The sequence below is a fragment of the Zonotrichia leucophrys genome, chromosome 3, assembly GCF_028769735.1.
Source record: "Zonotrichia leucophrys gambelii isolate GWCS_2022_RI chromosome 3, RI_Zleu_2.0, whole genome shotgun sequence".
NCBI classification, from domain to species: Eukaryota; Metazoa; Chordata; class Aves; order Passeriformes; family Passerellidae; genus Zonotrichia; species Zonotrichia leucophrys.
Genome location: NC_088172.1, coordinates 69,866,964 through 69,880,857, shown reverse-complemented (window position 1 = coordinate 69,880,857; position 13,894 = coordinate 69,866,964). Strand labels below are relative to the sequence as shown.

At 49.8% G+C, this 13,894-nt stretch overlaps 3 protein-coding genes across 7 annotated transcripts in view; 1 reads left to right on the top strand and 2 right to left on the bottom strand.

Moving 5' to 3' along the window:
• Positions 1 to 2,241: 2,241 nt before the first annotated feature.
• YIPF3 (Yip1 domain family member 3) lies at positions 2,242 to 7,448 on the bottom strand. 2 transcript variants are annotated; one of them, XM_064708708.1, is made up of 9 exons: positions 7,319 to 7,448; positions 7,029 to 7,238; positions 6,840 to 6,946; positions 6,209 to 6,254; positions 5,821 to 5,913; positions 5,351 to 5,482; positions 4,722 to 4,835; positions 4,143 to 4,266; positions 2,242 to 2,747 (listed from the first exon to the last, which is right to left on the bottom strand). In XM_064708708.1, exons 1-9 carry the CDS (start codon positions 7,397 to 7,399, stop codon positions 2,626 to 2,628), a joined length of 1,029 nt encoding a protein of 342 aa, XP_064564778.1. In that variant the 5' UTR covers positions 7,400 to 7,448; the 3' UTR covers positions 2,242 to 2,625. The 2 variants fall into 2 exon arrangements, with proteins under 2 accessions (XP_064564778.1, XP_064564780.1); XM_064708710.1 differs by having other exon boundaries at positions 7,323 to 7,412.
• Positions 7,449 to 7,478: 30 nt separating this feature from the next.
• On the top strand, positions 7,479 to 10,803 carry POLR1C (RNA polymerase I and III subunit C). Its single transcript, XM_064708703.1, has 9 exons — positions 7,479 to 7,573; positions 7,656 to 7,727; positions 7,887 to 7,994; positions 8,527 to 8,659; positions 8,764 to 8,883; positions 9,087 to 9,239; positions 9,404 to 9,553; positions 10,073 to 10,189; positions 10,502 to 10,803. The coding sequence occupies exons 1-9, from the start codon at positions 7,505 to 7,507 to the stop codon at positions 10,618 to 10,620; spliced, it is 1,041 nt and encodes a 346-aa protein (XP_064564773.1). The 5' UTR covers positions 7,479 to 7,504; the 3' UTR covers positions 10,621 to 10,803.
• Positions 10,804 to 12,126: 1,323 nt separating this feature from the next.
• The window catches only part of XPO5 (exportin 5), a 29,616-nt gene continuing 27,848 nt past the window's right edge, over positions 12,127 to 13,894 (bottom strand). For all 4 annotated transcript variants that reach the window (XM_064708696.1, XM_064708697.1, XM_064708698.1 and 1 more), the window contains one exon: positions 12,127 to 13,823. In XM_064708696.1, coding sequence (XP_064564766.1) covers positions 13,683 to 13,823 — 141 coding nt within the window. In that variant the 3' untranslated portion in view covers positions 12,127 to 13,682. The remainder of the gene's footprint in view (positions 13,824 to 13,894) is intronic.

Below are 13,894 nucleotides of genomic sequence, written 5' to 3'. Positions count from 1 at the left end.
GGAGAAGGGCAAAAATTATTTGAGATTTGCTGCAAGAGCTGTAGCAGAAAACAGAGATAGTATTGCACGATAGGGTGGTAAGGCTTGTTCTGCTAACTAGAGGACTTGAGTAAGCACTGAGATGCCCTCCCACAAGGACTTCATTAGGCCTGCCTGCTCAGCATGCTCCCTGGAACTGCAGCATGCATGCATTTCTCTGAAAAAACATGTCCTTCTCTGTCGGTGAAAGGCAATGCTGAAGCTCTCAGCCGAGCACTGAATTTCTGGCAGTAAAGAACAGTTCAGCTTCCAGCTGCTGCTGCACAAAGAATTAATCCGGGCTGAAGAACTGGAGCAGAGCAAGCCCCACAGGTTCCAAGAGGGTGGCTGGTTGTCACCCTGATCATGTCCCCAGCTGACACAACACACAAGCTGCTCAGGGGAAGCATGAGGAGTTTACTCACTGCTCTCTGTGCTTTGAGTGAAAACACAGGGCACAGCTTCACCCCTCTGGTTCAGCTGAGTGGCTCAGTGCAGGAGGGAGCACAGCTGTTCTCCAATTGTGTCATAAATCAGCAATGGTACAAGTTTGGTGCAGAATGGTTTGTTTTTCCTCAGCTGAACTTACTCCAGTGACAATTGTCTCTTTCTCCTTTCCTTCCCCCCTGCCAGTACTTCCAGAGTTTGCACCGACAGAAATGGATCCATTCTAGGCTGCCAGGGCAAGAATTTGGAATTAGAAACAAACCTCCCATGGAGATACAAAGAGAGAAATACCAGAAGCAGCATTACAAACTATCATTTCCATTTTGTTAAGTTTTGAAGTAATAGAAATTCTAGGAGCTTAAAGTGGTTCAATTGGTCTAAAAAACCCCATGGAGACCACTAGCCAAAATAAGTAACAATTACCCCAGGTAGCTTGCTCTGAATGCTGTTCTTCAGCAAAAATGTTTCCCAAAGAAGGGGGTCAGCAGGGGAGAAGAGAGTGAGGGAACCTGTCTGTTACACGTGTCACTGTCAGCTGAGAAGTTTTTTGCTCTTGAAAGGGGAACAAATTATGAATGTGGGAATAAGCAAATAGTGGAAAGTAAGTCTGTGACTGAAAATAACCAAGTCCTGTCCAGTGACATTTTTTTCAACTGAAGCAGATGAAAAACCTGATTACAGTAGCTGGCACTGTCTTCCTCTCTTTCACTGCACCTTGGCACTAGTCTGAATGCCACTACAGCTGCATCCTCTCCCATTAATATCAACAAGGGACCAAACAGTGCAGTTCTGACATACTGCCTTGTGCACTTGTGGGCACACCAGGAAAGGGCCATATCCTGGGTTTTTTCTGCCTGAGTTTAAAGATGACCTTCTCTGAGGGGTGGCTCCTCTCCCCCAGACATCCAGAACCACAGGGAGAGAAAAGATGAAAGCAGACCAGTAGAAGTTTGAGCAGTGAGGGAAGGCTGAACTACTCAGTTGTGAGTTACTGCAGTGCAGGTAAGCCTAGACTGGGCTGCTCTGCTTACCCATCCTTACTGGAGATTTCCTGCATCAACACACTGGAGATTAATATGGCCACTCTATTTCCATTACACACTCTGCTACTTCTCCTTTGTTAAATGGAAACACCAGAGAAAAGCTTGCCAGAGACTCTCAAGGCCCCAAGAGTCCTTTCAAACAAAGGCCTAGACTCAGCTTGAAAAGCCAGGCAGTGCACAGCAGAATGGGTGTCTGGGGAACAGAATGCCACTCCTGCCCAGAGGTGACAGTCCCATGGCTGGGAGACATGAGGGCCAGCAGCACAAGGGTGGGCTGAACTGGCCTCCTCGTAGAAATATCCACTGAAAACCACGCACAAACATGCTGCCCTGCATGCCCCACAGAGCAACATGGCAGAAGGGTGGCAGGAACAAAGGCTTGGGGACAGATACATTCCTGACATCCAGAGCAGAAGGAATGCTGAGGTGAGATAGCAGCTTGGACCAAGTGACGAGAGAGGGAGCAGTAGGGAACATGACAAGAAAGAGCATGTGGTTAAACACTGTGCTGTTCCTGAAAACCACCAGAGAAAGTGAAGTTCCTGTGCCTTTTGAACTACTATGCCTTTGAAAAAGGTGCCCAAAACAGAACATGTATCACAGAACATTTGAAGAAGGACAGCAGAAAACTGCAAAGAATCCTGCTTTGAGTCCAGGACAGGACAGATGAAGGCACAGAGACCCAAACACCATGCTCCCAATTAGACAAGCAGGCTCAAGCATAAGACATCACTCAGCACCAACATCAATTTAATTCTTCCCTCTTCAGGACAGGAACAGGGCAGATACTCCTGGAGTTACATCAGCAAGCGGAAAGAGGGCTAAGGAACAAACTGTGCTGGGAAATCCCAGCTAAACATGCAGGCAACAGAACCACTCTACTCAAGATAGCCCACACCTGGATGGGGGAAGAGTACAGCTCTCCAGAGTCACTGAGGTGTGACTCACCTCTGCTGAGTCCACTCAGCTGCCCAAAACCGTAACGCAGAGGACAGGTCCAGGAAAACAAAACCAAGTTGTCTTCTTGCTGTTCTGTCCTGCTCCTAACAGGCAGCAGGTTACTGTGGCCCTATGCAGCCCCAAAAGTAGTGAAGGAAGCAAGTCCAAGTCTGTAAAACTAGAGGGTCAATGCAATGGCTTTGGCTGTTGTGTTCAGTACAGCATTGGAAACAACTGGAATGTCTCGGGCAACTCTCTGAAAGGGCGGCACGTTGGGTCCTTCCAATGTGTCCAGGATACCTGGAGAACAGAAAAAGGTGGGGGAGGCAAGAGTTAGTTCAGATGATAGCAGATGGTTGAAACACATTCCTTCTCGCTTTTCTCTCTGTCCAGGTAGTGGTTGAGGGTGGCAAGGCCCAGAACAGACAAAGCACTTGCAGGCAATGGGAGGAGACATCTAGCCCCAAAGACTAAAAAAGAGTAAACACTTCCATCCAGAGACCACAGGGTACACACACATCAGAGCTTGTGCTCGGGGCAGAAAAACTGCATGTTCCCAAAAGCAACACAGACCCTTTTGCTTTGAGGGTGTCAGATCCATCCCCTGCCATTTGACCTGAATGCAGGTACTGCCAGAGATGTTGCTCTGTTGAGGGAAATTGATAAAATCCCGTTTCTACTCCATGCCAGCACAGATCTCGCTCTTAGACCAAGACTTGCTTTCATCCTGAGACACACTTGCAGACTTGCATCAGGAGCTGCAGCTGTGCTGCAATGTGGAATTTCTGTCACTGCAATGCACAACCACGCTTGGCAGGAAATACACACACCAATGCAAATGTCCTCGAGTCTCTGTCAATTACCCTCTTAAGACTGATAATCAGTTTTGGAGTGCTTTGAGGAAAATTGCTTGGAGTATATTTTTTTCTATTTAATCTGACAAAAAGCTGCAGATCAGAACCTCTGCCATAAGAACAGATTCAGGAAAGACAAGATTTATACCCAAAAGGACTTGTAATGCTATTAAGCTAATTATGAAGATTTATCAGAAATATCACAAATGGGTCTGGCTGCCTAAACTCATAGAAGAGACTTGCAGAATTGCATATTTAGGAAACTCTCTAGAGATAGGGTGGGAGAAGAATTTTGCCTTTTTTTTTTTTTTTTTAAGGAGATTGAGACTTTGTTAGGAGAAAAGAAGAAGAGATAGAAGGAGGATGTGAACATGCATGCCCTGGTTAACAGTACCAGCTGGGGAAGATACAGCTTCTCCTATCTGCTAGATAGTAGAAGATACAAAAAGATGTTTTACAAAGAAGGATGAACACTTATAACATAATTCCTGATCAGAGAAAAGCAACCTGACTTCAACAATATTCAGGAAGGGGCTGGACACTGGCATGCAAGAACAGTCAGTGTTGTTACACTTCACTTGTGGGGAAATAATTAGGGTCCTGCATCACAAATTGGGTCTTAAGTGCTAAAACTCAGTGCACAGTAACTACCCCAGTGTTTACCTGCTGCCCTATTTGAACAGTTTCTTCTAAAAAGCTACTGGTAGTGATTTTAGAGCTGGAAATTGGCACAGATGCCCAAAGGACAGATTTAAACGGTCCATCCTTTCTCTCAGAGAGAGAAAAAACAACTTCTCTTCCCCCAGATCTAACAGGATGTCTTTGTATCTCCCTTGCTTACCTTCTACCACCTTGTGATAAGCAAAGTGCAGATAGAGGAGGAAAAGCATATGCAGAGCAGCAAGAGTCCCACACAGGATGAGCCGCTGGGTATGTCCCACGGTGCGTGACACCAACACGGCAACCTAGGACAGAGCAGGTGATCAGAGACAGGGCACCTGTACCTGAGTCTCTGGCACTGCAGCCAGGAACGCATGGAAGAACAGGTCAGGCAGTGAGAATCTGCAGGGACACTGCACTAAGTCTTTTTTGCAGTTTCTACCAACAATTTTGGAGTAATTTGGCACTGTTTTGTGTAGGTGAAATGTGCCCAGTCTTGCCAAGAGACTCAGGCATGGCTCTCCACAGCAGCAAGGGCTGTAAGGGAGTAACTGAACCTCCTGCAGCTGTTAGGATGGGTGAGGATGTTAATCCAAGCAGCACCTCCACACACCAGTAGCAAAATTATGCAGGAGCATAGTTTTCTCCAGTTTGCCTGGCTGTGAAATGAACCACCAGGCCAAGGAACAGAAAGCAAACTCCACTTCCCTCCCTTCTTCTGTCCCAGGAAGAGGAGGAGCCCAGGCTGCCTGTCCCTTACCATTCGTAGTGTAGAGAGTCCACCAACAACCAACCAGAAGATGTAGAAGAGGGAGTGGAAGTGGATGTTATAGGTGACAAAGAGAGTGATGCAGTGTCCAAAAAGACCATAGCCCTGAGAAAACAAAAACATCCATGTTACAAGCACCAGTCCCACACAAAGGGCCATTGATGAAGAGCAGAACAGCCTATTCCTGCAACACTTCACCACAGCAAAGCCTCACAAGCCACTCATTCACTGCCCAACAGTCAACCAGTACAACAATGGCAGCTCACACATAGATAATCGGTCTGAAGGATTCAGGCATGCCAGAGATTGCAACAACGTGGGAAACAGAAGAAAGATCCTCCAATCCCAGAGAAACTGGAGTCTTCTGGCTTTTTACCACCAGGTTCTCAAATCAGGAAGTGCAAAGCAGGAGACCTGCATGAAGGAATTGCCTCTTTGTACTACTGCTGTGCCAGGGATGGGGCAGGTCAGAAGAACATCCTGGAATCCTGGGTTATTACAGTGCAGTTACCTGCAGTTACCAGCAACTTTACATAGACTTTTCCTGATCTTTGTGAAAAGCTTGTTCTGGAACAGCAAACAGTCAATGTGCACCATAGGGCAGCTCCATGAGTACATACCAGCAGTGACAGCATCTGCACCATGGTGATTTGGGCATTGCACAGATATGCCAGGAAATACATGAAGGATGAGACGCCCAGCCAGTAACCGAAGCAGGTGCCAATGGCTGTGCCCATCAGCGTGCCTTCCCTCTGTGGAGACAGTATCAAGATGGGGAGAACTCAAAGGAGTGACCTGCCAGCACCCAAATTAACCCCTGAGAGTCCCAGACACTTTGTAGGAATTATCAAATAGGTGGCCAGGAGCATTCAGGGGGCCACAGGACCTAGACCCCAAACTCTCCCAGCAGCAGAGTGTTAAGAGTTTCTGGTATATCTTTCCTCCCACCCCCAAACCAACATCCTCAAATCAATCTGCTTTTCACAAGATGCTTATTCAGTTATAGAAGAGGTTTCCTCTCCTTTTCTAGTGCCAGTACAGCAACCCAGAGCCCAGTCAAATCAGCGCTTATCACTGAAACTTGACGTACAATGATGGTGTCCGAGGTCTTCATTCCATGCAAAAGAATGGCCACCAGTGTGAAAACCAGCATGAGGGGTCCGTACAGCTCGCCTGCAATCTTCTGCAGGAGGAGACAGGTGAGGGAAAGTTTGGTTAGAGCTCCTGAATATCAGGGTCCCCACCACAGGTGATGTGAGAAGTGCACTGGATGGAGTTTATCACCCAGGTTATCACCTGAGGTCAGGTGACAGCACACTGAGGTTTAGAACAACCATGGAAAGGAGCTACCAACATTTTCAGGGAGAAGAACACCTAACAAACTCAGTCCTTAATAACATGGATTATGTCAAGTTTTAAAAGGTGCCTGTGGGACAGTCACTTGGCCATGGAGTCTGATTCAGCAAAAGGGAACTCACCTGTGGGAAATTAATCATCTTCACAGGAATCATGGACTCCAGCAGTCTGCCTCACAGGAAAACAGGGAACGACAACAGGAGCAGGAAGAATAACAGGATAGTTAACAAAATGCTTCATAAGTAAAAGATGCCATATACCCATTACCAGTGCTTGCTATTGTGTTGACAGGCCTTGAGGAACAGAGGATTATTTACAAAGGGTGAGTCAAGCTCACTAAAGAAAGAAAACCTGTCAGTGGGTTAACTTTGCTGAGGAGGGGCAGATTCAATGAAAATGTTTAGGGATGAGAGATCATTGACAGAACAGCAGGAAGGAAAGGTAGCTTTCCTCCTAAAAGCTCGAAAACCTTTGCCTTGTTGGACTCAATTGTGTTGCAAACCCAACAGAAGCCATATAAGGCAGCCAAGTACAAAAAGAGCCCCTTCTCCTGCCCTGAGCAGCAATGCCAGGTGACAGGGCTGCCAGCCCAGCCACAGGACCTCACTGAGGTGAGCAGGACAATGCACAATGTGTTTATCCATATGTGAGTCTTCCTGCAGGTCTGCCAGCCCTCTGCTGCTCGCTGGCTCGGAGCTGGCAGCCACTCCTGCAGGCACGGAGCCGCCGCCTGCCCGCGACGGGGCTGCCCACCTGGCTCGCACTTGGACGGGCTCCACATCGAAGTAGGGCCGGAGGATGTCGATGTTGGCGTAGAGGCTGAAGGCCCTGGAGGCTTGTCTCTTCCCCACCTGCCACATCTGCGGAGAGAAGGGAGCGGGCAGCGGCCGGCCGGGCAGGCAGGGGCCCCGGGGCCGGGGCCGGCCGGGGGACAGCGCTCACCTGGTCAGCGACCTGCCGGCCCAGCTGCCCCCGCAGCCCCTTCATGCCCAGGAACTCCCCGTCCTCTTCCTCGCCGGCGCCCGCCTCGCCCTCCGCCTCCTCCTCCTCCTCCTCCTCCTTCATGCGCTGGTGCATCTCCCCCATGTCCTCGAAGCTGGAGCCCGACGTGTCGTCCATATTCTCCATGTCGATGACGGCAGAGCCGCCACCCTGCGCCGGGGCACACACAGTGTCAACACCCGCTCGGCCCGGCCCAGCCCGGCCCCGCCGCCGCCCCGGCCCGGCCCCACCTGCATGTTGTCCTCGAAGCCGCCCCATTCCGCGGCGGGGGCACCGCTCCTGCCGCCGCCCGCCGCCCCCGGCGCGGCCATGGTGCCCGTCCCGGCCCCGCCGCGCTGGCCCGGATGGGCGGGAGCCGGATGTGACGGCGGCCGCGAAGCCGCGGGCCGGGCCCGGGAGCGCCGCCCATCGCCCTCATGGCGGCCCGGCGGGCCACGGACGAGATGCGGGACCGCGTGGTCCTGGGCGAGTTCGGCGTCCGCAACGTGAGCGAGCCCGGCGGGGCGGGACGGGGGGCGGCCGGCGCCCGCAGCCCCTCACGGCCCCGCCTGTGCCCTGTTCTCGTAGGTCCACACCACCGACTTCCCCGGCAACTACCCCGGCTACGATGACGCCTGGGACCAGCGGCGCTTCGAGGAGGTGGGTGAGCGGCGCCGGCAGCCGGGGCTGTCCGTGGCTGTGCGGGACCGGGGCTGTCCGTGGGTGTGCGGGGCCGGGCCCTGGCCGGGGCTGTCCGTGGGTGTGCGGGGCCGGGGCCTGCGGCCGGGCCGGCTGATCCGCGGTGCGCGGCTCCCCCAGGCGTTCCGCGTGGACGTGATCCGTGAGGAAGAGGACACCCTGGAGTTCGACATGGTGGGCATTGACGCCGCCATCGCCAACGCCTTCCGCCGCATCCTGCTCGCCGAGGTACCGATGCTCACCTGGGGGTGCCCGCCCAAGACTTGCTTGACAGGGAGCGTGGAATGTCCAGCCTTGCCAGCCCCTGCAGACCGCTGCGGGTTTTGGAATGAAGCACACGTTCATTCCGCATGTGTGCCAGGAGCCCAAAGAGAATTAGGGCTTTGGCAGCATGGGCGATGCCGCCTACTGGCCCTAGTGCCGTTGGTGGTGTCTGCGGGTCAGCCTTTTTCACACAGCTGTGTTGCCAACCCAACAGAAGCCACATAATGCTGCCAAGTACTAAAAGGTTGAGGATGCCTCAAAGCTCTTTCTCCTGCCCTTCACCTCTTGTGATTGATTGTGTGAAAAAACGAGGATGGGAGTTTGTGTGTAGATGGGGTGTAAGGGTATATTGCATAGCCTGATTTAGCAGAAATACCACTCAAAATAGTCTGCATGGCAATTATTTGTGGGAGAGGAGAGAGACTTGAGCTGGATAATCTCTTTGTATGTAGTTCAGCAATTGTCTTAGGCTGACTTGATCTCTTGTCTCCATGAGGTGCCAACGATGGCTGTAGAGAAGGTCTTTGTGTACAACAACACATCCATTGTGCAGGATGAAATTCTGGCTCATCGGTTGGGCCTCATCCCTATCCGAGCTGACCCTCGGCTCTTTGAGTACAGAAACCAAGGTGAGAATCTTGAATAGAATAGCAATATTGAAGGTTTCTCTCAAAGCAGGAAATCAGGGTCGTGTAAACTGAGCAGAAGTGTGATTTCATATGTTTCTTCCCAGGAGATCAGGAAGGCACTGAAATTGATACTCTGCAGTTTCAGCTGAAAATCAAATGCAAACGAAACCCTCAGGCTGCCAAGGAATCATCTGATCCCGATGAACTCTATTTCAATCATAAAGGTGAGATTGCTCCTAAAAATAGGTGCTGTTTTTTCTTTTTGGTCTTGGAAGACAGGACTTGGGCTGTTTTCTCAGCCCTGTGTGCTCACAAGGAGAGTTGATTCCGTTCTGCTAAACTTACTTTTTGCTATCTCCAGTCATGTACAAGTGAGTGACCTGCTTTGAGGCAGCAGCTGGCTGATGCTTTTGGCTTCTCTTTGCAGTGTACAGCAAACACATGACATGGGTGCCCTTGGGGAATCAGACAGACCTTTTTCCAGATGCTGACTTCCGACCTGTTCACGATGACATCCTTATTGCACTGTTGCGACCTGGCCAGGAAATAGATGTGCTTATGCACTGTGTCAAGGGAATAGGTGAGCACTGGCTCCTGGGGCAGCGGGACAAGGAATGGGAGTGCTTGGGCACTGCGGTGTGATGGGGAAGGGTGGAGAACTGGCTTTTCCCCTGGGACTTTAGGCCCCAGCATCCTTGTTCCCTGAGGCCTGCTCTCATCCTTGACTCTTAACTCTTCTTACAGGTAAGGATCATGCCAAGTTTTCTCCTGTGGCCACAGCCAGCTATCGACTGCTTCCTGACATTACTCTCCTGCAGCCTATTGAGGATGAGGCAGCTGAGACCTTGCAGAAGTGCTTTTCCCCTGGGGTCATTGAGGTCCAGAATATCAATGGTACTTTTTTCCTGTGCTAAGTGCCTTGTTCCTTGCAAGCTTTAGTAGAGATGATTGGAGCTTAGAGCCAGACTTTGCAGAGACAAAACCACATTGTGATGCTGCCTTGCTGATGAATGGTTCGTGCTTTTCTGAGCCTGGTTTTATGGATGAGTGGCTGCCACGTGTAGATGTGTTGGGTGATGAACAGGGAGGTCCCTGAAATAAATTGGATACCTGTCCACAGAGCTCTGCAGCTGCTGACTGCAGCTTCCAGTGCTGTTCAGTTGTGACATTGGGTAGTGAGCTGGAAAAGCAGCTGAATGTGGAGACTTCTTGTGTCCTTCCAGGGGTGCATGTAGGCTTAGTGTTTGGGTTTCCTGCCAGGTTGGAGTTTCATGTTGGCTATGTGCTAATTCTTGATATTGGTGTCTCCCAGCCTTTGGTGAGGAGGGAGTGCCTGTTTGAAGTGAGCATGTGCTGCGTCCATAAGGCACCCACCTGCTGCAATTTTCCCATTTCGTTTCATCTTCCCTTTAGGAAAAAAGGTGGCAAGAGTAGCTAATGCACGGCTGGACACGTTCAGCAGAGAAGTTTTCCGACATGAGGGTCTGAAAAACCTTGTGCGCCTGGCAAGAGTACGGAACCATTACATCTGTAAGTGCCCCGTTTTCCACAGAGTGAGGACATGGCTTGTGAGAACAGCAGTGACTGGCCAGCATGTGTGGCTGGCTCTGTGCCTGCTCCCACCCTCAGCATCCAAACATTTAGAATGCGATGGGTAACTGCTTGCCTTGGGAATCTGGAAATTGAATCTGTTGGTGCTTCCTGCTGCCAAAGGTAGCTGCTTCTGGCTGTGAAGATCTGGCTTGTTGCTGGCTGTGAGGTGTAAGGGAAGGTGAGGGACAGCAGCATGGAGGCTGAGGCTGCCTCGTAGCTCTGCTGACTTGTGTCTGTGTCTCTGTGCAGTTTCTGTGGAGTCGACGGGTATCTTGCCTCCAGATGTGCTGGTGAGTGAAGCCATCAAGATCCTGATGGGAAAGTGTCAGCGTTTCCTCAATGAGCTGGACTCTGTGGCTATGGAGTGACCAGGCTGTAGCTGGGAAAGCAGAAACCTGAACTGCTGTTCTGGGCTTCCTGCACCTGCCCCCAAGGGGAATTCCTCTTCCATAGGCAGGAGGCTTGTTAAGGGCTTGCTAGGAGTCCAAGGACTATCTCTTTGGATTTTTCTGTTGGTAATGAAATGCAGTGAGAAGATGCACTAAAATAAAGGTTTGTTTTTTTTTTAAAGCTGTCTCCTGTGCCATTCACAATTGTGAAACCATAATACATGGAGAAGAAAGTGGCAGTATGTCTAAAGATGAGTAACAGCATTTATTTTAGATGGTATGCAGTGAAGAAGACTGATGGGCAGCGTAGTAAAGCACTTCACAGCAGGTCAGTGAGTTTTAATGAGTTGCTGTCAGAGCATGGCTGTTTTGTGGGTGTTTCAGACCAGCTCAGGGATAGTTAATATGGTAGAGAAAAGGCTGTACTGTCAGTTTCTTCATAGGAGACGTGTCAGAGGACTGGAACACCTCTCCTATGAAGAAACTGAGAGAGCTGGGATTGTTCAGCCTGGAGAACAAGAAAGCTCCAGGGAGACCCTGTTCTGGCCTTTCAGTGTATCAAGGGGCCATGGGGAAAGACTTTACCAGGGTCTGTACCGACAGGCTGAGGGCCAACAGTTTTGAACTTGAGGAGGTAGGCTCATATTGAACATGATATTTTTTACAATGAGGATAGAGAGAGGTAAGCTGTCACAGGTTGCCCAGAGCTGCGAATGCCCCATCCCTGGAAGTGTTTAAGGCCAGGTTAGATGGGGCAATGAGCAGCATGGTTGAGTATTAAGAGTTGAAAATGTCTTGGAGTATTGATGTGTCCCAGTTGCTGAAGTCAAAGCACACTATAGTGCTAGACCTCAGCAAGTAAGCAGAATGAAAGTTCTGTTTCCTTGGCATAGAATTACTTGAGTGTAAAGATCCTGTTAGGGTAAACATGCTGTAGGGAGGAGGTACACTTGGCATCCTGGCTCCAACCCCAACCTGTCCCATGCCATGCTGCAGACCCAGGCATATGCTGCATGTGTCTTATCACATGTTCTATCTATCTATCTATCTATCTATCTATCTATCTATCTATCTATCTATCTATCTATCTATCTATCTATCTATCTATCTATCTATCTATCTATCTATCTACTTCTCTGTGCTATTGCTTCACATGCTTATGGGACAAACCCTGGAAAAGCCTAAGGGTTTTGCTTTGACAGCACATACCCCTGAAGCTGTACGCTGGGACCTAGAATTAAAATAAACTAGCAGTGACAAATAAATACTTTAAAAATGCAATTTCCCCCCCACCTAATTAAACTATATAGTCTGGAATGGTTCACCCCCTCCCTGACAGTGTACTAACCACCAGCAAAGGTGCCCCCTTTTTGGTAACTGGAATAAGGAATGCTGAGAAATCTCCAGGCAGGCAGTCTGGTCAGACCAAAGGCCTCAGATCTTACTGAAACAGATGAAAGAATAAAAATGAAACATGACACCATGTGTATGAAACTGGAATAGCTTTACTGACATTCAGGTGTAACACAACCGGTTCAGAGACAGCTTCGGATTTAAACATTCCTACAAAAAAGGTTTAAAATTCATTTTACAAAAACCCCTTGTGTCTAGCATGAAGTCACAGAATGTTAAAAATATCACAACACAATAAATACACCCAGCCTTTGCTAGAGCCAGGAGCCATGTTAGCTCAGAGGTTAAAAAAGTTTGAGGCTAGGAAGAAAGTGGAGGGCGCTGGTGGAACAGCAGGGGCAGGAGGGTGAGTGGATGCCCAAGGCCTGCTCTTCTATCTGCACTCCCACACCTCCCAACACCAGCCTTTTTGTCCAGTCTGTCCATGTGGAGACATCACTTCTCCACCTACCACAGTTTATTACTTGTTCTGCCTCCTGGATGGCAAAACTGCCAGCTAGCTCTGGACAGACCCTCCTAGCTCCTGGGCTAACTCTAGGATAGATTGTGTAGTATTTGTCATGTAAGAAGAACCAGCTTTGCAGACTGGAGTGGCTTCATTAGAGTCCCACCACATCCAAAACCCAGTTTCTGACCTGGCTCCCCCCTGTAAACTGCAGTATAAAGCCCACCCCTCCTGCCCCCCCATGCAATTCTCTGGGACGTACCAGACTGGGTAAAAACAGGGGCTACTGTCACCTCCACTGCAACAGGGCAGGGAGATCCCTTTTGGATTGCAGGTACTTCAGGTATTGGTCCAGATTTTATCTACCCTGTGCTGGCCAAGTTCTAGTCTACAGGGCATGGAAAAATGAAAAAAAAATTAAGAAAAAATATGTCCTGCTCCCCCTGAGAGATGTCCAAGAAAGGCTGGCACAAAGTAGAAGCCTTCCATTTGGCTCTGGGTAGAACAAGCTGTATGATCATATCTATACATACATATGTATATATATGACAGTGTCTGCCTCTTTCTAGAGAGCAGTTGCACCTTAGAAAGGCTGATCTCACAGGAGATCCTAGAGCACTGCTAGGCTTCCTGGCACGCAGCCCTCAGCCCAAGGCTCAGCATCCTGGAGGGAAACGGATTCAGCAGAATTGCAGTCCGCTAGGGACAAGTGCTGAGAAGCATGACAGGAGTGTCCGATGTGTTCCCTACAAAGCCTGGCTACTAGCACCCAGAGGAAGATTAGATTAGGGTAGCCCCTTTTCACATGGCACACTACTCTGCCTTTTGCATTAATCCTAAACCCCAAGGGCTGAAGAGGTGGAGCGAGAGTGACCCGAGGCTACAAGATGACAGGCTTTACCCTAAAGAGGTCTATGCACTCAGCTCCCACTTTGCAGAGAAGCAGAGGTCTAAAGATGCTCATCCAATGGAGGGGAAGGAGTCACGGGAAGAGCTTAATATTGACTGGTTCAAATGCCACCGCAGGCCCCATCCCGGTGTATGGAAGAGAGGGGGACGGGACCCGTAAGGGGCTTTATTCAGACAATGCTTGTGGAGGCAGTGACAAGGAGAATCTAATGTGCTTACTATGAGGAGAGACAAATTATAAGGTAGGGGAGGAGATGGCTGCAGCATCCCAGGCTCAGGGCTCAAAGAGTACATTGAAGCCCTCTCCATCCTCGTTTTCTAGCACATCTGTCTCCAGTGATGGCTTCACCTTTTTGAAGAGAGATGGAAGGTTCCGGATATGAACCTCCTTGCGGAACTGCTCCCCAATGGGCTTCTGCAGAGGACAGACAGGCAGACATCAATCATTTCTGTCTTCATACCCCCACACAGCTCAAGGGCAGCTTG